Here is a 22,640-nt window from a genome sequence, read left to right as displayed (position 1 = left end):
TATCTAGATGACAGGCTTGCTGTTGGCTAAAGATGATAGGGGAGTTGGCTTCTCGCCTGGCTGGCTGGCTGCTTGTGGAGCCTGAGAAGGAGAAGGATACGGAAACAAACCCGCCTGGGGGGTGTGACATGACCCTGTGACATGCCCATGTGACATGTGACCCAGCCTGGTCCAGCCACGCAGAAGCCTTCGACAGGAAGCTGGAGATCCCCGCCCAGAACAACAACAAGCCCGCGTCTTTCACCACGACCGCGCCAGGGGAACGCGCCGTCTACCAACGCAGGCCACGAGCCAATCACGCTGTGTGTTTTGTTACAAAATGAGGTTGCTAAGCGATGTACCGTGAAAGGGGGAGGGGGAACGAACCAGAGAGTGCTTCTTCCTGGACGAGAGGTCAAGGGTCGTGTCGTAAAGGCTCTCCACAAAGTTCCTCAGGCACGGGACGTTCACCTCGTTCTTCACCGTCTGGAGCAGGGGTCACACACACACACACACACACACACAGCAGTCAGATACAGTACACACACACACACACACACACAGCAGTCAGATACAGTACACACACACACACACACACACAGCAGTCAGATACAGTACACACACACACACACAGACTGAACACAAACAGACAGATGTGTTTCTTTTCATATTGTAATCTTGTAAGAAAACGTCTTCGTGGTTCGAGGAACCTACCGCTGCGACAGGAACGAGGATCTCCACAAACAGGCCAGCCAGAGAGTGCTTAATGTCTCTGTCCTTCACTTCTAGGAAATACTGTGCACACTCCTGCAAGAGAGGGAGAGACAGAGAGAGACATAGAGAGAGAGCGAGAGAGAGAGAGAGAGAGAGAGAGAGAGAGAGAGAGAGAGAAAGAAAGAGAAAGAGAGAGAGAAAGAAAGAGAGAGAGGAAATAGAACGAGAGAAAGAGAGAAAACAAGAGTAGAAAAAGAACGTATTTTCATTCACATCGAGTCTAAAAACTCCACACACACAAAACCCAGAACGCGTCGGTCCTAAACCCCGGAAGACTTGACCGTCTCTGCCGCCGTCCGTCGACACGGCACAAAACGGAGAGAGAGCCGGACCACGAACGCCCCGCACCCCCTGCTGACCTGCATGAACAGGAAGGAGGCCTCAAAGTCCTCCACGGGGTACATCTTGATGCGGAAGAACTTGACCCCCATGATGAGGCTGATGGTAGACTGGACCACGTAGGGGTTCTGCTCCTTCTGACGGAGCTCCTTCAGCTCCCAGATGAACTTCTTCCTCACGGCCGGGAACCTGAGGAGGGGAAGTCACACGGCCGAGAGTCACACAGCTGGGCCGGCTGGGTTGGCACGGCGATGCCGGATTGATACAGGGTGGGCACTGTGTGTGTGTGTGTGTACAGACAGAGTTGAGGGGATAATCTCGATAGAGTTTGTACAGTGCTTGTACCATCTGTCCTTTACTTTAGGATTACGCTACAAAACACAACCCTGCCAAAAAAAAAAGAAGGATACAAATCTGTGCGCGTGTTTGAGATAGTGATCTTTGGCTCTATTTATAGAGAGGCATCTGGAGGGGTGAAGTGGAGAGGACCAGAGGGGTTGCCAGGTTGGTATTTGGGACTGTGACTAACCCTCTCTTTTGTGTGGTGCTGGGCGTTTGTTTTGGTAAGACACAGATAAACAGCGTGCACCTCGCACCCAACTGAAAACACAACGATAAGAATGTGTGCGTGCGTGGGAGTGTGTCTACATAGGACTCCAAACAAAGTCCTGTCTAATAGCTGGGAGTCGTGGTCATTTTATTTAGCCGTGATAACACACAGTTAGAGAGAGAGGGAGAGAGAGAGAGAGAGAGAGAGAGAGAGAGAGAGAGAGAGAGAGAGAGAGAGAGAGGGCAGAGACCCTAGCCTAACCAAGTCAATAGGATGACGGATCCTAACCTCGCTAAAAGCATTCCCATGCCCCATAGGAGGACTGTCTCTCTCTGTGTGTGTGTGTCTGTGTGTGTCTGTGTCTGTGTGTGTGTGTCTGTGTGTGTGTGTCTGTGTGCGTACGGGCGGGCGGGTGACAATGACGAAGCTGTTCTCCGTCTGTGAACCAACACCTCCTTAATCATTTTAACAACCCCCCTTTGGAACACACACGCACACGCATCCATCATCTACCGCCATCATCTCCTGCCTCAGATAAGCTCATCTATTGCTGACACAGCGGAGGCGCAGGGCGACCGGAGACACCGTCTGTCTCGGCTGTCCCACGAGCGGACCAGCACGTGACCCGGCACACGTCACAAGGCTGCACTGAAACTCCACACACACACACATAAAGCACATACACTCGCACACACAGGCATAAGCACTTGCACACACACACACACACAGCGGAGGCCTACCTGGACTGAGCTACGACTCCCACCACCTCTGCGTAGAGATCGGCCACAATGTGCATGTTTCCGGTGTTGGGACCCAGGTACCTGGAACACACACACACACACACACACAGCTCGTCAGAACGGCAGACGTTTCCGGAACAAACCTGTTTCCGACAGCGAGAGCGGTCTGGAGCAGAGGCCATGGGTAAGTGCACCGGCCTCACCCCTCCTTGTATCTGAAGTGTTTGAAGGCCAAGTTGATCACTTCCTGGATCAGTCCATCGAGGAGAGGATGGAGGGGGATCTGTGGAGACAGAAGGAGAGAAGGAAAGAGAGAGAGAGAGAGAGAGAGAGACAGAGAGAGAGAGAGAGAGAGAGAGAGACAGGGTTTGACATGAGAAAGTCAAGAGACTCACGCTTGTCATTCCTGATCTGCATGTGTGCCAAAACGTGCCATATTGTCAGTGCCCGGAAGCTAGCTACAGCTTGTCGATAATCTGGACTAATAGTCTTTAACTTCTGGGCTGTCTCTTCAGAGTGCTACATTATTCTGTTGAAGTGAAACACTGCAGTATGGTCTCAGACAGTGAAATAAGTCTAATCGGTCTACAGAGGTTTCAGTACTGCCCGACTAATGGAGTTAGAAGAGTCCAGACTGCCAAGGAGACAGGTCGATATCTCCGGAATCCTGATCCCCCTCACTTCCTGTCTCACCTGCCACGGCCAATCACAGCTACCGTGCTCCGATGATGAAGTGCACGGACGTCGACGATGTGACACTCGGGCCCTGGAGAGACTGGAGGGGGTGAAGGTGAACGTTCTTACCTGCTTCAGGACCTCTATGAGCACCAGGGAGAAGATGAAGTCGATGGCGAGATCCCTCCGCTCCAGCAAGTAGTCCTTCTGCTGCTCGTCACTGGAGCAGGGAGGATGGAGAGGCAAGGAGAGAGAGAGAGAGAGAGAGAGAGGAAGAGAGAGAGAGAACATTGGTGAGTGAGGGAGGGAGTGTAGAAGGAGGGGAGTGGGGGACTGAGTGAGTGAGTAAGGGAGGAAGGGACTGAGTGAGTGAGTGTAGGGGGAAGGGAGTGAGTGAGGGAGTGAGTGAATGAGTGAGTGAATGAGTGTGGGAGGGAGTAACTGTGAGTGAGTGAGTGAGTGAGCGAGCGTGCGTCCTCACTTCTTGGTCTTGGTGTTGGCCCGGGGCCTGTACTCGTGAGACTCGTCCCCCAGCCCGTTCTGCCTCTTGTACCAGTCAAACAGAGTCCTCAGGATGGAGGGCAGACAGTACTCTGCCAGGGAGCTCATGGTGGTGATGAGCTACGGAGGGAGGGGGGAGGGATGGGGGGGGGGGGGGGGGGGAGGAGAGGGATGGGGGGGGGGGAGGGGGGAGGAGAGGGAGAGGAGGGGAGGAGAGAGGGAGAGGGGGGAGAGGGAGGAGGAGAGGGAGGGGGGGAGAGGGGGGAGGAGAGGGAGGGGGGAGGGAGAGGGGGGGGAGGAGAGGGAGGGGGGAGGGAGGGAGAGGGGGGGTGAGGAGAGGGAGAGGGGGGAGGGGGGAGGAGAGGGAGAGGGGGGGAGTTATCTTTGTATATTGTTCTTGCAGGCATTTCACATTTTCTTTGTGTTCCTTGTCTCAATGAATAAACACAGTGCTACCCTGTAATGCTAGTAGTGCAAGAAAACAAAGTGTGTGCGTGCGTGTGTGTGGGGGGGGGGTGTTACCTGGTCAAACTGCAGGTCCTCTCCTCTCTGTAAAGATTTGTTCAAGGGCTTTTCCTGCGGAGGTGAGAGGAGAGGAGGAGAGTGGGGAGCAGAGAAGAGGACGAAATGTAGGGGAAGGAGAGAATCGGGCGGCAGAGGAGAGAGAGAGACAAAGAGAGAGAGAGAGATACAAAGAGAGAGAGATACAAAGAGAGAGAGGCACACAGAGAAGTAAAAGGGTCATTAATGAGCTGAAATATTTCAGCTGGCTATCGGAAACACACACACACACACACACACACAGACAGACAGACAGACAGAGACACACACACGCACCAGTGGTTCAGCCATGATGATGCGTATCTTGCGCTCGGAGAGCGAGGTGAAGTTGGCAAACAGGCTTTTGAGGACGAACTCGCCCGGTTTGCTCTCCGGATCCACGGTGATGGGAACCATGGCGACGGGACCCTTCCTCTCTCCCAAGGTTCCGCTGGTGGGAGGGATCGGCGCTTTCAGAGTGGCTGGGGAGAGAGCCAATCAGTCAAGTCGGTTAATCAACCAATCGACCCACTCAGGAATCAATCAAACAGGACATGAAATTTGCGTTTTCTCGCCCAAATGAGTATTTTCTCTCCAAACAGTCTCTTTTTTTGCATAGAGAGGAACAAAGACAACACACACACACACAGGAGGGTAAATACCTCATAGTATCGCATGTACACACACACACACTCAAATGGTTATGTACACACACACACACACACACACACACACCCATGAGGCCTCTCTCTCCGTCAGACAGAGGAGGCAGCTGGTGTTTTCTTTTGCTCCGATGATGAAGGGCAGCGAGGGGGCTGACCCTGCCCCCCTCACGTGACCCCGGGGAAGCGTGTGACACGTACTCTTAAAAGAGGCTGACCTCATCGCTCGGACTACAACTTCCCATTTCCACACACCCCGGCAGGGACTCCACAGGAAATCATGAATTTAGACCCTTTGAAAGCCAGGGGTTCAGGAAACAAGCAATCTTGTCTCCTGTTCAGAGCCAGTTGATGTATTCGAAGAACGAGCAGAGGTGAGGAAGAGAGAGAGAGAGAGACAGAGAGAGAGAGATAGAGAGAGGAAGAGAAAGAGAGAGAGGGAGAGACAGAGAGAGAGACAGAGAGAGACAGAGAGAGAGAGAGAGAGAGGAAGAGAAAGAGAAAGAGAGAGGGAGAGGGAGAGGGAGAGGGAGGGAGAGACAGAGAGAGAGAGACAGAGAGAGACAGAGAGAGGTGCCTGGTTAAACAGCTGATCGGTGACAGTGAGAGTGAATTAGCTGACCTAATCCCCTCTTGACCCTGTCACCCACCCTTTCCCTGCTGTGGGGTCGGATGAGGGGTCGGGTGAGGGGGTCAGAGGAAACGCCAGGAGCGTCACGACAACACACAGCTGGCACACACAACGACCTGCTGCACACACACACACTTCTACTATTAGCCTACCTAGTTTACAAGCTGTCACACACACACGCTCTTCCTTGCTGTAAGACAAAGACTGGGACACGTCTGATAAGACACACACACGCCTGCTGCACTCCTAGAGTGTTACACACACACACACACACAGACACACATGATATAATCCTCCACTTAGCAGACGCATTCATCCAAGGCAACATTCAAACAATGCTCCCCCCCCTTACCTAGGCCCTTAATGAAGCTGATTAGGCTGGCTCTGCTCCACCTGGCTGGCACCTCCATGATGCCCACCCAGAGAGAGGCAGGCCCGGCAGAGAGGGGAGAGGGGGGCAGAGGGCTGGGAGGGGAGGGTGGGGGAGGGTGGGGACAGGCTTGGCCTGGGCACGGGAGTCACAGCAATGGCACCCGAGTGGAACCAAGCCACTGTTCCATGTCTGCCTAGGTGAGGGCGTCAATAGCCAGGATACAGGGGTTCTCTCTGTGTGTGTGTGTGTGTGTCATCAGTCCTCTACTCCATCACGGCGGTACGCAGAGTCGCGGAGTCCGTCACAGGTGGGATTCGCACCGACGTTCCCCCCACGCTCCATCCACGCATCCGTAGGAGTGGAGGAAGAGGGAAAAGGGAGACCGAGGAGGAGGATCAACAACTGGAGCTTGTGTTCCCCGGGAGGGCGGTCCTCGAGCCCAAGCCTGCTACCATGACCCCCTTGACACGATCCAGGACCCAGACACAAACAGGAGGGCGGCCATGACGGCTCCCCGCCGCTGCGAACAGACTCTGTTTAAAGCTCGAACTTCGTACTTCCACGCGACACCGCACGACGGCACCGAACCCCCGACCGCCTGCTTGTCTGTTCACATCCCGTCACCACAGCCCAGGGCCGGGCCGGGCCTGGCTCCAGTGTCCTGGACCGGAACGCTTCACTGGACGCGGGAGGCTTCCCGGGACCTGACAGGACCCACAACACAGCAGCAGCAGCAGCAGCAGGCTCGTCTGAACTGCCCTCCAGAAGGAGAGAGGGGAACCCAGGATCCAGAGCGTTACGGCGCCCGGGGGGCGGGGGGGGTCTCGCGGTCTGTCCAGCCCACCTTGGAGACACCGGGACTGGGGGAGGACCGGGGGCAGGACTGACGTCCCTCTGGGTCTCTGTGCGGCGTCGCTCCAGAGGCGCTGGGTGCTCTCCACGTGGCTCACTGCTGTCTAGCTCGTCGTTGCCGAGCAACGGGAACCGAAGGTTCGCCGAGGTTGTCGCGACGATGTCCCGGGGGGGGCGCGGGGGGGGGGGGGGTTGTTTACAAGCGTGTCCTCGAGTCGATGTCAGAGGAAACCTTGTCCCGGCGGCTGGTCTCCAACCGCGGTCCTGGTCGGTCTGTTGCAGTTGGCTGGGCGGTCGCGGTCGAGGTCTGAGTTGGAAGAGTCGGGCTGGAATTTCAGCACTGCCCCGACAAGAGAGAGGGGGTGGAGGGTGGGGGAGGCGGGGGGAGGCTAAATATAGAGCTCCACTTGCTTACATACCCGACACTTCCACTAGACGAAACTACCCCCGCCCCCTTGCCCCTCCTAACACACGCCCACACACACACACACACAGGCTACAACCTCAGGCACACAGTTTGCTCAAACACACACACACACACACACAGGATATACTACAGGCTACTTATCCGCAGGATAAACACACACAGACGCTCGCTCTAGGAAACAAACACAATAATGTGTTTATCCGGCAATAATATGTTTAAGTACAAAGTAGTGGAACAATAATGTTGTAAGGAATCTGGAGGGAAGAACACATGGTGTTTAAAAACACCATGTACAGGTCACATAGGCTGGAGAGCGGTGGGGGGGGGCGGGGGGGGGGGGAGGAGGGGGAGAGAGGAGAGACAGAGAGGAGAGAAGAGAGAGAGAGGAGAGCAGAACTAAACGATGTCCGGCAGCGTTGTCGATTTACCCAGCATGCTCGCTGCCTTCTGCCCGATTTCAGCCTTTAATGAGATGAGTCAGCAAAACAACAATCCTGAACATCTCTCTACTCTATTTCTCTCTCTCTATTTCCTGTCACTCCCTTTATTTCACTCTCTCTCACGCACAGATGATTGGGTGTGTAAATCAATACAGCCTAGTTTGGAGAAAGGCAAATAAGAGGGAGAGAAAGAGAGCGAGGGAGGGAGGGAAGGGAGAGAGACAGAGAGAGAGAGAGAGAGAGAGAGAGAGAGAGAGAGAGAGCGCAAAAAAGCGAGAGCGAGCTAGACAGAGAGGAGGAAAGGAACGCAAAGGCCAAGACGATTTGCAACATCCTGTATCAGATAGACAGACAGACAGACAGAGAGAGACATGCTCCAGCTGTGAATCATGACTGACATAAACATGATGAGACAAGGTGATAAATCGTCACTCGTGCAATTCTTTTCATCGCCATTCATAAAGCACCACTGTGTCTCCCGTCAGGAAACCTAAAACACGTCTGAGCTGGTCAGGAAGTAGATCCTCAGACCTGGGGGGCAGTGATCTGCCCCCGTGATGTTAACGGATCAGTGCTCCCGGTTACTCTTTGCCATCTGCATGGCTAGGCTGGGCAGCTGGGAAGCTATACACACACACACCTGAATCCAAGCACACGCACAATTACAAATAGGCTCCCATGACCCCCACCGACCTCCTCTTTTATTGCGTCATCCAAGATGGCCGAGGGAGAATGGAAAACACAGAACAACAACAACAACAACAACAACAACAACAATTAATTCAATCATGAATACAATCCGACAAAACATATGGTGAGATGTGTCGGTCCGTAGATCAGTGGTATAAAGGAGAAGAACTGACCCTTAACCTTAACCCCTGTCCCTAACCTTGACCTTAACCCTGGCGTCGTCATTCCTGCTATCGCGAGGGATATTATGGGATATCGTCAGGGGTGTTCGTACGGTGCGGTAACCACCGGCCACAACGGAGCCGTGGCTCAACAGCAGCTGGCCTGTCTGTTTCCACGGTGATACAGAGACACAGGAGACAGCAGAAGGCTCCCGTCCACTCGCTGCGGTCTCTGGGTGGGTCATGTGACGGCGGACGAAACGAATGACAGCGAGTGGTGGAAAGAGAGAGAGAGACGGAGAAGTAAGGGGATGGAGAGCGATAGAGAAGTGAGAGAATGACCGAGAGAGACAAGGAGAGAGGGGAAACCGGAAGGGAGCGATGGATGGAGACGAGAGAGAGAGACAAGAGAGGTGTTCTGTCATTCAGGTAGAGAGAGAGTGATAGACAAGAGAGGTGTTCTGTTATTCAGGTAGAGAGAGACAAGAGAGGTGTTCTGTCATTCAGGTAGAGAGAGAGTGATAGACAAGAGAGGTGTTCTGTTATTCAGGTAGAGAGAGAGAGAGAGAGAGAGAGAGAGAGAGAGAGAGAGAGAGAGAGAGAGAGAGAGAGAGAGAGAGAGAGAGAGAGAGAGAGAGAGAGAGAGAGAGAGTGAAGCTGGTCAGTCATTCTCTGTCGAGCGGCGTCTCTCCTCCCCTCTAATCTGTTGTATTACGTAACGGCAACACTTGCTATCAACGACAATCATGACGATTTCTCTCCTGTCACTTCTCACCCCTCAAGCACGCAAACACACACACACACACACGCACACACACACGCACGGCGGAGGACAGTCGACGTTGCTGAAGCTCTCCTCTACATCTCCGTAATGTAAACAACTGAACCTTAACACACATGCGCATGAGTCCACACACACACAGTACTCACTCCCTCCTAAGGACTTGAGCAGGGACTTGATGCTGATGTCAAAAAATCCCGAATCCTGCTGGCTGGTCGCCATGGCTGCGGAGGCTCTGTCGCCACGGTGACAGACCGCAGAGGGTGGACAGGATGGCCGACTACCGCAAAACAGAGAGACCGGGAGTGCGAAGGACCGGCCAAGGTCCTTCGCGCGCGAGAGAGAAACGGAGAGAGAGACCGAGAGAGACAAACAGAGAGAGAGAGCGATAAAGAGAGAGAGACAGAGAGAGACAAAGAGAGAGAGAGATGCAGTAGGGCAGTCAATGCGGGTGCTGCGGCTCTCTACCTCCCGCTGCTGTCGATGAGCGTGCCGCGCTCTCGTGTGTGTGTCAGCAGCAGTCAACCTCGTCTGCTCTGCGTTGCTCTCTCTCTCTCTCTCTCTCTCCTCGGGGCAGTGAGGCACAGATGTTGGGAGAGCCCAACATCCAATCCTCTTAGAGGACAGGGAGAGATACAGGGAGGGAGAAAGAGAGAGAGAGGGGGGGATTGAGAGAGAGCAATAGGGAGAGAAGGAGAAAGAGAGAGAGGGAGGGAGAGATGGAGAACCAAGAGGGGGTGAGAGGTAACACAGTAGCATAAATACAGAGAGATAAAGAGAGAGAGAGATGAGGACAGGACAGAGAGAGAGAGAGACAGAGAGAGAGGGAGGGATGGTGGCCGGGCCAAAGGAGAGCTCTAATCTCACTGATTCTGCTGTTGTCAAGACTAATGTTCACCCTGGTTGGAGAGATAGATGGATGGATGTTCTATGGTAGCCACATCTCTCATTCACCCCTCACGCCCCCTACTGGGTGAAACCTAACACGACAGCAACACACACCGATACAAAAGGTTGGAAGAAACCTCACTCCCATCCTACAATTCCCCAAAATACTGGGATAACTAATATATACTTATATAAAAAAGTTTCCTTTTTTTTAAACATTTACTTGTGCGGGTGAAACATGAAGTTCCTTATGGGGAAATGAATGAATTCACTGAATCATTTGTGGGTTCATTCACTGGATCATGGGTTCATTCATGGATTCATTCACTGAGTGATCAGTGGGTTCATTCCTGGGTTCATTCACTGGATCATGGGTTAAGTCCTGGGTTCATTCACTGGATCCTGGGTTCATTCAGTGGATCATGGGTTAAGTCCAGGGTTCATTCACTGGATCGTGGGTTCATTCACTGGATCATGGGTTCATTCACTGGATCATGGGTTAAGTCCTGGGCTCATTCACTGGATCCTGGGTTCATTCAGTGGATCATGGGTTCATTCATGGGTTCATTCACTGGATCGTGGGTTCATTCCTGGGTTCCATTCACTGGTTCGTTCACAGGAGTTAGTGGTAGAACCTGTGAGGACACTTGGAATGGCAGACGGAGGACACTCAGTCTACACTGGTAATGAGGCTGTTTTGTCACGGCCATCAACACCACAGTGTGTGTGTGTGACGTGTGTGTGTTTGGAGCTGTGTGTGTGTGTGTGTGTGTGTGTGTGGAGGTATGTCTGGGTGTGGATACAGGTGTGTCTGAATGGTATATATAAACACCACAAGGTGTGTGTGCGTGTGTGTGTTTAAGCTGGTGAGACACTAAACAGGGAGGCAGGCCAGGGGGCTTTATTAGGTCATTCCCTGTAAACGGAGCTATCCTAAAAAAAAGGTCACACATAACAAAGGTCAACAAACAACATTGGCTCGTGGAGAGAACAATGAGCTCTGAACATTTGTTTATTAGTCTATGTGCAATGATTATTATAATGATGAGAGAGAGAGAGAGAGAGAGAGAGAGAGAGAGAGAGAGAGAGAGAGAGAGAGAGAGATAAAGAGACTGAGAGCAGAATGGAGTCCTCGCTTGTTATCAGTCCAACACTACAGGCCATGGGGGACTGAGGGAGTGTTGGATGGCCTGGTTCACATGAACAGCTATTAGGCCCAGTGTGTTCGCAGAGCACAGCATTGAGACGTTAACTACTTTCTGTCGCGGGTCAAACTCCTTTCACAGCACACACTTTCTCTCCTTCCCTTCCTCGTCTGTCTCTCACAGCGAAAGTGTGAAAGATTCGACAGCTGTCAAGGATTAGCTTTCTGTCCCATTTTTTCCCCCCCCCCGTTTAGTCAAAAGGCTGTTAGATGCACTCTGCTTGTCTGTGTGTGTGTGTGTGTGTGTGTGTTTCAGCAGGCTAAGAGCATCCAGACTTTGTAGATCAACACAGCAGTGTGGTTCTGGCTTCAAGCTAGGCTACGCTAAGCTGTAAACAACATAGCAGGCATCTCACTGAGCTGTTGTCGACAATACAACGGAGAAAAAGCAAACTGGTGGTTGAAACCCAGAGCAACGTCGATCATTTCGTTGTAATGTCACTTCTGGTCTCTGGTGTTAAGCTAGCAGGAATTGCCACAAAACAAAAAACTAAACACAAGTTTGGCCGACATTGAGGTGCACAACATGGTCATCCAAGTATGGACCCCAATATGTATTTGTATTTCTCCACCAGAACCACACCCTTCTTAACCACACACACACACGCACACGCACACTGCTGGACAGTCCTATGATAACCTTTCAAAGTGGTTCTCAAAATTCCACACATTCTCCTATAGACGCCTGGTCATGCCATCTGCTGGAGTGTGGCTTTACACACACACACACACACACACACACACACACACACACACACACACAAACTGGGTGTTGAGAGTGATGTAAAGGATAAGGTTACCAATGGTTAAAACGGTTAGAAACATTTGTTTGGCTGACTCTTGCAGTGTCACTGCCCGTCAACTCCTGGGCATGTCATCTCACTAGGAAATGAAGCAGTAAAATCAGACCTAGCCATCACATCCAGACCAAAATACAGGCTCTCTCTCTCTGTGTTGGTGTTCATGCTTGAATCCCATGAATCATAGTAGCCTACATCATGCATAAATGTACATCTGGGTTACGAGGCTGTCGTTGCCACACGTGCTGGCATGTACGTGTGACATGCTAGTGTGTGTGTGTTAAGTGTGTACTGTATGTGTGTCATTCGTGTTGGAGTGGAAGGGCTCACACTTAGGTGTCTGCTTGACACAGCTGGGTTGGTTGAATAGGTTCCTCTGATGTATGTGCGTGTGTGTGTGTGTGTGTGTGTGTGTGTGTGTGTGTGTAAAAACGTACATGCCAGACATACCGGTCCCTCACTATAGCCAGAAAAGAGTTTTAATCAGCGTTCTTTGTCTCCCCACGCTCCCCTTCACCAAAGAATGAACACACGCACACACACACACACACACACACACACTCTACACAATACTATGTATTTCAGTTTATTAGCATGCGAATGCAAGTTCGTAGCGAGGCGGATATAGTCTTGACATAGTTTGTGCAGGTGTGATTTTCTTTGTCGACTTCAGTTCCAAATTCTAGCTTTCCTTCTCATGACTTCCTGGTAGCTCAAATGTCCTGAGTCAAAGAACAAGCAGCTATAGTTCGCAGACCAGCAGAAACTTTACACATCTCTATTTCACAGAAAGGGGCTTGTTAGGGCCAGAGGCTTTGGTCAGGGTCATAGCTGTGACACGTCAGATGACCTTACATTTCACATTTTGTCATTTAGCTGACACTCTTATCCAGAGCGACTTACAGTAAGTATAGGGACATTCCCCCCCACTCCCAAGGCAAGTAGGGCAAAGTGCCTTGCCCAAGGACAAAACGTCATTGTACGCCCGGGATTCGAACCGGCAACCTTCTGATTAATACCCCGACCTTCCTGCGTTTGGAGGCCTGTCCCTCACACCCTTTGGAGACATCGGATCTTTTTGACACTGCCTGTTCAGAAAGAGTTACAAAAGTTCTAAAGCCAACGATTTTTCAACGTTCAAGTCTCAGGCTCAAGCGCTCCAGGGGTTACCTGTCACGTCGGTCGAAGACCTCAGAGGTCCCTACGTCCAAGATCCTCCTCTCTCCCCTCTCGCGAGTGGGTTTGCCTTCGTTGAGGGTTTGCGTGGGTTTACAGGGACAAACTCGATAAGCCTGTTAACCAACCTTTCTACAAAAAAGAGCTTTGGAACCCATATTTGCATGCGAGGCATGAAAGTGTTCTCGCACTACGAACCACATTCACTCCCCCATCCTCTCATCTCCAGCCGCCTAGTCTACTCTTTCGTGTTTCACATCCGACTCGACTGATGATTCAACCACAACGGGAGTCTGAACAAGAAAGAACGCGCAAACACCAGTGACAACGGTCAACGGCATCATACAGAACGCCTGAACACGTACAGTGAGTTCTAGAGCAAAAGCTATTCCTTTGGAATCAATTAGACATCATTCTAGAGTTCCGCACCTCTATCTGAACTGGACTTTGAACCCGTCTTTTTCACGGTCCAAGTTCTGGCTCAAAATAATAGGCCAATCTAACCCTACAAATAGCCAACATTTAGCTGTACAGTGGTCGTGCCTGTCCCACTACTGTGGTTCAAACCGGACCATGGATCAGAACCTACCTCTAATGATCCTGGTTCTCTTCCTGGACTGGATCTTGGTGAACCTGCCCTTGAAGTCGCTGGGGACAAACATGTCCACAGACAGGCTGGCGATGCGGTCCAGGACGATCCCATCCTGGTCGTGGGCCTGGCTCCGGTTCTGGTGTTGGTGGGGATCCTGGGTGTGGTCGATGCCGGTCTGGGACCCTAGGTTGGACAAGCTTCTCACGTCCTCCAGAGACATCTCATCCGCCCCTGCTGGTTCCCCCGCCCCCTGACTCAGCCCTCAGTGAAGAACCATGAGGAGCACAAGGGGGGACCTGGTGCTAATTCCCACCCACCTGGGCCTCGAGGTCCTCGACGAGGTCACTTCCCCCCTCCGGGGTTTAGAGGTCCACGACGATGTCGATCCTCAGATGCTGTGGCTAGCCGGCTAGCCTACCTCACCTCGGCTGTGTCACTCCTTCCTTTGTCCTCAGTCCCCCTCTCCTCTCTGTAAGTCCCTGTCTTCTTGTCTCGGCACAGGTGAAGGGATGGTGGTCGCTTCCCAGGTCGCTGGGATCAACTGGGTGCAGTGTTGTTGTTGTTTCTGCAGTCGCGGCACCCCAGAGAGGACAGGCTAAGGACCTCCCTTCTGGGTTGTAGCGAAAACACACTCCCTCCTCTTCAAATCAGGGAGCCCTGATTTCCTCCCCCAGATTCAGCCACTCAAGACAGGATACAACTTCTTTTAATTTTCTTTCTTTCTGTCTTTTTTTCCTCTTCCAGTCTTCCTTCCAGTCTTACCTTCTTTTGTTCTTCCTATCTTGGGTTCAGTCTCTCGCTGCCTGTGTGCTTCCTCCACTAACCTGTTCCTCCCTCTCTCTCCGGAGTGTCACTGAGACCCAGCTGTGCTCCTCCTCGCCCAGGTGGAGGAGTGGGGAGGGAACAGGCCCCATTGGCCGCACCTGATTGGCTGTCTCTGTCTCTCCTTGGATCATAACCACTCCTTCTCTCTCTCTCTCTCTCTCTCTCTCTCTCTCTCTCTCTCTCTCTCTCTCTCTCTCTCTCTCTCTCTCTCTCTCTCTCTCTCTCTCTCTCTCTCTCTCTCTCTCTCTCTCTCTCTCTCTCTCTCTCTCTCTCTCTCTCTCTCTCTCTCTCTCTCTCTCTCTCTCTCTCTCTCTCTCTCTCTCTCTCTCTCTCTCTCTCTCTCTCTCTCTGTAGTAAGGCAGGGGAGAATGGCATGCTTGAGCCTGAGTCAGACTCTTTAACACATGGTGTGTTTATGGGTGTGTGAAACTGTGGGGGTGTGTGTGTGAGAGTGAGTGTGGGGGTGTTTTTTCAGTGCCATAGACACTGGTCGAGGCCGTTTGTCCAGTTAGCAACCTGGATGAGTGAATGGATCTAGTATAGGATTACTGAGGCTAGGCACACTGCTTTTATAAAGAGGGACAGACAGAGAGGGAGAGAGAGACAGAGAGGGAGAGAGAGACAGAAAGAGAGGGAGAGAGAGACAGAAAGAGAGGGAGAGAGAGAGAGAAAGAGAGGGAGAGAGAGAGAGAGAGACAGAAAGAGAGGGAGAGAGTGTAAAAAGTGTGGTGTTACATCCACACGGTGAGGTCAAACATCGAGACTGATTTGGAACCTCGGCCGTTCACAAACGCAGCACAAAACCACACACACGCACACAGACTGATCATAAACAATCAGGAGGTTGCGACACAGTTGTGACACACAAACCGCCCTCGGCGACTCGCTGATGTCACAATCGTCATGTCGACAGGTCTCGTGAGCAACAGGTCCAGTGACACGCTTGGAGGGACAGAGATGGCGAGACAGTTTAAACTACTGTGAACTGACTTCCTGCTCTCTCTGGAAAAGGCCCAGAATCCAGGGGAACTTTCCGGGGGCCCCCACACTGCCTGGGCGGGAGGGGGCGGGGCTGTTGTGGCTGCTCGAGGGTTAACAGAGAGGTGCCAGGGATGGTGCAGGAGGCGTGCCAACCCCTCAGGAATACACAAATCAAAAGTAAACATCCACGCGCGCACAAACACAGTCATAAACATTTCGGAGGCGCTGCCACGCAAATAGATTGTTGTTGTGACTTTTTTTCCCCCTCTCTTCCAGGCGACCAATCAGGAGTGGGTGTAGTTGACCAATCATGGATCACATGGCATCCAGGGGGAGACAGATGAGGAAGTCATATATTACATAAATGATATGGGTTTTTGGCAAAGCGTTGCAGCAAAGTGCACTGTCATCTACCCTACAATTACCTCCAGTGTTTGCGGGCATGTGAGTTAGGTGATTAGTAGCAAATAAAGTGGCCACTATAAATGTTTATTTCAATCTTGTTTACAAAACATTGTTGTCACGGTTCATCGAGACCCAAGAGCTTTCCAAGGCCAGAACACAGACCACATTACTGGGACTGGGACTAGATCTGGAGCTGGGACTAGATCTGGGGCTGGGACTAGACCTGGGGCTGGGACTAGATCTGGGGCTGGGACTAGATCTGGGGCTGGGACTAGACCTGGGACTGGGACTAGACCTGGGGCTGGGACTAGATCTGGGGCTGGGACTAGACCTGGGACTGGGACTGGGACTAGATCTGGGGCTGGGACTAGACCTGGGGCTGGGACTAGAATTAGGGCTGGGACTGGCACTCGCAATCACTTTGGGGATAGGACTAATAACTGAAATCACTACAGAACCGTGGCACAGAAAATATGTCAGAAATACTTCTGTAACATTTCTTTTGTTGTTGATGATTATTGTTTACATTTGCATGGCGCCCCCTAGTGTTAGGACCGCCATGGACGCGGCACGCAGTCTGAAGGAACGACTATGCTATAATCGTGTTGAAACATGAACGCAGATCGTCATGACCCCTCCTCCCCTCCTACTTCAGCTCTACGGATCTACTGTTGGGACAACCGCCAGCATAACAAGATCATTCACTTCACGACACACACACACATAGAGTGACATGATCCGGTCACACCCAAACATGAACTGTTTGGTAAACACAGCTCTTATCCGACCTCATCCCCGACACTGATCCCCCCCACCACCACCACCACCACCACCACCACCACTCTTCACCCCCCCCCCCCCCACCATTCCAAGGAGACAATGTATTTATTGCCCCCCCCCACGCACACACACACACACACACACAGAGAGACAGTGCCGAGGGCAACAGTCGAGACTCTTTGAGGTTGCCTCCCGTTCGGGGCACCGAGCTCAGCTTGCATTAGGGTCAGGGTTACCAGGGTGAGACGTAACACACCCCCTCCCTGCAGCCCAAACACCCACTCTGCCAGGAACACCCTGCAGGAATGTGGCATCCCCACTGCAAAGCTGCTTTACACTTCCTCCATCTCCCTTCTTCACGCTCAAATACCCCTCCCTCCCTCTCCCCCTCCCTCTCTCGCTCTCTCTCTCTCTGTCTCTCTCTCACTCCCTCCCTCCCTCTCTCTCTCTCTCTCTCTCACTCCCTCCCTCCCTCTCTCTGTCTCTCCCTCCCTCCCTCCCTCCCTCTCTCTGTCTCTCCCTCCCTCTCTCTCTCTCTCTCTTCCTCCCTCCCTATTTTTCTGTCTCTTTCTCGGCAGCTGGGAAGCCCCCTGTGACGCTGCGTGCACAAAAGACTAACACAGATCCCCCTGGATTTCATATAATCTCTCCATTTCCTCCCTCGCCTCTCCCCGCTGACCGGGCCATCCACGGCCACCCGTCCTCTCATCCCTGCCGCTCATCTCCCCCGACTTCCGGACAATCCCGCTCCACCTCGTGAACTTCCTGTCGCGTGCCTCCTGTCGCCACGGCTACCGTTGCCCCCCGCCCCCCCCCCCATGATGGCCATGCTGACAGAGCACAACAACAAAATGAGGCATCCTGGTCTTTTGTCTGGCCGCATCCCTCCCAGGCAGTGGCTTGGCTTTGAAACAGCGCCCTCTGCTGTCCGCGGGTGGAATTGCAACAATCCTGTGCAGCGGCTTTGCGTGTTTTTACGATGAGATGGTGCACTGGCACTGGTTTGCGCGTGTTTGTGTCTATGATACCGAGAGAGACTGGGCAGATACGATAACTGAGTTACGTAACAGAGTCGGGTCGGTTAATGCATTTCTTCGGCTTTGGTGAACACCCTGAGAGAACAATCCAAAATATGTCAAATGACACAAAACACACACACAGACAGACACGCTCAAGTTACCAGAGTTGAAACAAAAGAAAAATCTTTATTTCTGATCACAATCAAATTCAACAGGACAGGCTGCAAGAGACCATGTGACGTGGATGATGATGTCATTCTGACCAGGAGAGAGATAGAGATCTCTACAGGGAGAGGGAGATGCCCATTAAATAAACATCCATCTCAAAAGGACCTGAGGCTGAGAGAGAGTGTGTTCATGTGTGTGTGTGTGTGTGTTTGTGTTTCTCTGTGTATGTGTGTGTGTGTAAGTGTGAGAGCTTGCATGCATTGTTTCTGAAATACCAGGTTACATAAGTCTGTATCATTCCTGGACCAGGGCTGGTATCTATGGAAACTAAGGAGGTTGTGTCAGTGTGTGTGTGTGTGTGTGTGTGTGTGTGTGTGTGTGTGTGTGTGTGTGTGTGTGTGTGTGTGGGGGGGGGGGGGGGGGGGGGAGGCCCATGGCCTCACCAAACTTGATCTTCCCATCATGGAAGACATGCATCAATATCACACAGCCACATCACTGACAACCACCGGCACCATGGGTAGTACTGCAATAGTACAGTACCTCTTTACTTGTTTTGGAACTGGGAAGAGAGGCAGACAGGAAGTCAGATGACTACTCACTTCCCGCGTAAGCAGCACGGAACAGACGGAAATAGTGCTTTGATGGATTTTTTTCCCGTTGGGGAATTGATGTTTGATGTCACCAAACGGATTCATGTCCTACGGGCAGACCTGGGTCAGTTACTATTCACAAAGTCCCTTAATTAGGCCTCCTAAACGGTCTCCGAAGCAGCCAATTGTGAATCGAATCAAACTCACCCCAATAATCTCCAATGACTTTGATCTCCGTGATATGTCATGTCGTTACAGGGGCACAGTGCCGTGCAGTTCTGGGTCAGGAGCTTGACCTAGTCCACACAGGATCGTCTTTCACGCAACCAACGCGTGAAAGCCAATGAGAAAAACACCACTGACTTACCGACACAACGAAAACATCTCACCCGAGTAACTGAGTGTATGATTGATTTGTTTGCTGTTCACGACATGCTTGGGTGTCCCAGCAGATGGAGTGCCCTGAGTGGACACAAGACCACGGAATTCTCCCAAGCTGTCGACAGAGGAATGCCTACTGTGCTGGTTGGCTTGGTTACATGACTAAGACAAATACCACAAACAAACCATATGGTCTGTCTGAAAAGCACTGTGGACCTACATGTTTTGCCTTCTGCCATTCCGTGCATGACCGTGTGTGTGTGTGTGTGTATGTGTGTGTGTATGTGTGTATGTATGTGTGTGTGTGTGTGTGTGTGTGTGTGTGTGACTTGTAGCGTGAAGCCAAGCCCAGACATATAGCCCAAACACAATGGCGTTAACTGGGTCGCCGTTGATGACTGGCTCAGCCAAACAGCTGGAGAGAGGGTGAGCAGGACAGAGATAGAGAGAGGGAGGAGATCCGAGACTAGACTACCGTTCCAGGCAGTCTGTCCATGAGTGTAAGATGGGAGAAATACTAGCTGAATGGGGTCACCTCTGTCAGGGCCAGAAGCATGCCCATGACCCCCCATCCCCACATGCATGCTTGCAGTGAGACTGCAAAACAAACTACTGTGAAACATGAAGGCGGTTTATCACATCCTAACGACTGTCCCGAGCAAACAAGACACCCACACGCTCAACGTCTAGACGCTAACCTTAAAGCCAAACAGTACTGTAACACTGATAGCTGCTTATCTCAGTAAATAACTTGACTTCTGTTCTGTGACGCTGCAATAACCTGAATATACAAAGTAATTAGCCTCAAATGTGGTTACCTTTGATGAGTACTGGTGAATAATGCGATTTGCTTTGCAAAGGTAAGATGCACTATTGAATAATTTAAAGATCCACGACCTCTACCACTAGCTTTCGGTGAAGCATCTTGCGGGTAGTTGCCCTGCCGGGCTCGGAGAGTCCATCTCGATACCATCAAACAGCGTTTTCAAAATCAAACCGGACATATTTATTAGACAGTTTATTCTAAAGCCCCAACGATTGTGTCTAGGAATACCTCGTGGTATCAGCCGGGTGGGTGTGGACAAAGCCTGCTTAGCATGGTTCAAGCTACCAACCGGCTTTGGCCAATTTAACAAATAACTGTAGCCACGACAAACTGTAGATTCCCCCGGCAATTTAAACAACATTCATTAAAAGGTGGATTCATATTATACCTTACAATAAAACATCAAATGTGTTGCAGTTCGTGTTTCCTTGCACCATCTTGGCACGAGAGGCGGCAGCATCCCCTCAAGCCCCCTGCTATCTTTATTCGTATCAATCCGAATTAACAATACAAGCTTCAATAAGCCGTGACAGCCGCATTTTGTACGTGCTCTTTGTGAGACATGATTGATAAATCGTAGCAGACCGTCAGTTATAGCTAACTGTATGTGAATTGTGGTGGTAGAAGATGGCTACAGAAAGGTACGAGCAAGCCTTAAGTGGTAGCGAGACCGCTAGCTAACTAGCTGGCTAGCTACTTGTGATGTGGGCTACTATAGTTGGCAATAGTCTGTTAGCTCCATCAAGACGAATAAAGAGACACAGCGTGCTGTTGAAACGAGGCACACCAACCACAGAAAACCATCACGCGGGGATCACAATAATTCATGCAAACGTGCCCTACCTTGTGCGAATTTGAAAAGCAGTTTAAACAGTCATGTCCCGGTTTGAAAGCGTTGTTTATGTGTATTCCCGTGTTATCATCAGTCGTCTCGCGTCTCGTCCGGGAATCTTGCCTCTTCAGCTGACAGCTTTGGAGCGCTCGCTGACAGCACTCCGCCCTTAGCAACCAATCAGTTGTGGGTCCTTTGCTGACGGGTGGTAGTCATTGGCTGCTTGTCCTGTCTGTCAATCAAGCTCTGTGGGTGCACTTTGGTCCTGTGGTTGTCCACCTGCCACAGAAAGGATGCTCGCCTCGGAAAATGTGAAATGACTGGCCTGGAAATGTGGAATTACCAGAGAACGAAATGGCCCAGGTTTTGTGTCATTTAGTCACTTCAAACGTTGCTTATTCCTCGTAGCAAAATACTACATAGACAGATCTCTTAATACCACGTCCAAACCTGGGTTACATATTTCACAAATAGCTTAGGGTCCAATAAAAATGTATCTGATGGAGCGAGAGTACTAGGTTTTTAGAAATAAACACCATATCGAATATAGTTGCTTTATTCCTTGTTTACAAACTCAAATGCACACGTGTTCTTAGTATTGCACAAATACCCATAACACCCTGCCTTGTCATGCGTAGCTAATGCTTTCCTTATGGGGACAAGTAATATACACACACCCCAATGCCCTTCTTTTCTATTCTTCATGTCCACATCTCGCTGAAACAGATGAGACCATTTTATCGGTTTTCCTCTGTACAAGGTTGATTATTCAAACGCAACTTTTACATATTAAAAACAGCTCAATGTTTCAAATAAGTATAAATAGTAAAATAAAATATCCAAGATAAGAGAGCCTCACACAAGAGGAGGAGCATAAGCTATAGTCAAGTCTATGGATTCAGACTGGCTGAATGTATCTTCAATCAAATCTATTTTGTCAGTTTTATGTGTATTTATATAGTTTTTATGTTTTGTGTCTTTCTGATTCTCACCAATCAAAAACATCCATATTTTAAGTTGTTTGCTTATCATCCAGGCCAGTAACATTATAAATACCTGTATGTATGTATCTACACGCAGTGTGGAAAGATGCAAACAGGTAAAACAGATATGTACATGATGACATCACAGTAATGCACAGCCAATAGAGGAGCAGCAAAAGCAACTAGGTAGAGTCATGTGACACGGTCTGTATGAAGACCCACAATATGAAGGATTAGAGAAACAAAATGCAAATGAGGGATTGAAACGAACACATATTGTACAGTACAGTACATTCAGACAAGCAGAACAATATTTTTCCCCTTCATCTTTTAGAAAAAAGGGGGGACTTATTTCCCCCTTATCCACTGTTAAGAGTAGAGGGCAAGTCTGGCCCAGCCCTTGTGTTGTTTCAGAGATCAGATCCTAATAAGGCCATTCATTTGCTTCAAATAAGAAGGTTTTAAATCACTTTTATATACAAATTGTTCCATAAATACAACCTTTATACATTTCCTCTGACACTTGTGAAGTGGACATTATGAAAAATTAAATTAAAACAATTTACAAAAAGAGAAAAGTGTTTCACTAGTTCCTCTTATCTCACCAAAAGATGTGGTGGAGATATGTGGGAACTTTTACTTTCTCCCGGTATCCAAGCCCTGTTCAAGCCCTTTCTTCTTCCTGCCTTTCTAACTGAATCCATGTCTCTTATTTCCCCACTGCTACACGTGACGCTGGTCCGGATTTAGAGAGCCCACCTGCTCATCCTGACACTCAAGAATGCACAGACACGACTTCGTGAGGAATAATGGGGTGGGGAACTGTTACCTTCCCATTCCATCTCGATCCTCCTTCCTCTCTCCTCCTCCACCCTTCATCTCAACCAGCCTCCTCTGTCAGTCAGTATGCTGCATGCCACTGGTAGTGGTGGTGGTGGGGGAAAGAGTCTGGGGAAGGGAGGGATATAGAGTTTGTGACTTCCCCAGTGGAGGACCACGAATGGCAACACTTGAGGCATGATGGCAGAGTTTGGGAAAAAAACACTTGCGAGATACAAAAGCGCACGGGGGG

General features: G+C 50.7%; 1 protein-coding gene across 4 annotated transcripts in view; it reads right to left on the bottom strand.

The window, feature by feature from the left end:
- The window catches only part of fryb (furry homolog b (Drosophila)), a 51,740-nt gene extending 31,022 nt beyond the window's left edge, over nucleotides 1-20,718 (bottom strand). For 2 of the 4 annotated variants that reach the window (XM_084683542.1, XM_084683543.1), the window contains exons 1-10: nucleotides 5,744-5,829; nucleotides 4,396-4,580; nucleotides 4,081-4,134; nucleotides 3,539-3,678; nucleotides 3,187-3,277; nucleotides 2,586-2,665; nucleotides 2,383-2,463; nucleotides 1,113-1,281; nucleotides 694-786; nucleotides 367-465 (exon numbers count right to left, since the gene is read on the bottom strand). In XM_084683542.1, coding sequence (XP_084539668.1) covers nucleotides 367-465; nucleotides 694-786; nucleotides 1,113-1,281; nucleotides 2,383-2,463; nucleotides 2,586-2,665; nucleotides 3,187-3,277; nucleotides 3,539-3,678; nucleotides 4,081-4,134; nucleotides 4,396-4,580; nucleotides 5,744-5,801 — 1,050 coding nt within the window. In that variant the 5' untranslated portion in view covers nucleotides 5,802-5,829. Of the gene's footprint in view, nucleotides 1-366; nucleotides 466-693; nucleotides 787-1,112; nucleotides 1,282-2,382; nucleotides 2,464-2,585; nucleotides 2,666-3,186; nucleotides 3,278-3,538; nucleotides 3,679-4,080; nucleotides 4,135-4,395; nucleotides 4,581-5,743; nucleotides 5,830-6,619; nucleotides 6,625-13,768; nucleotides 14,013-20,596 lie in introns of those variants that run through there. The other 2 variants (XM_084683545.1, XM_084683544.1) reach the window with 2 other exon arrangements.
- Between the last annotated feature and the right edge of the window lie 1,922 nt (nucleotides 20,719-22,640).

The sequence above is a fragment of the Hypomesus nipponensis genome, chromosome 20 (genome assembly GCF_054491055.1).
Source record: "Hypomesus nipponensis isolate SF chromosome 20, ASM5449105v1, whole genome shotgun sequence".
Taxonomy (NCBI): Eukaryota; Metazoa; Chordata; class Actinopteri; order Osmeriformes; family Osmeridae; genus Hypomesus; species Hypomesus nipponensis.
Note: the sequence above shows the minus strand (reverse complement) of the source record. Positions and strands in the feature narration are given on the sequence as shown.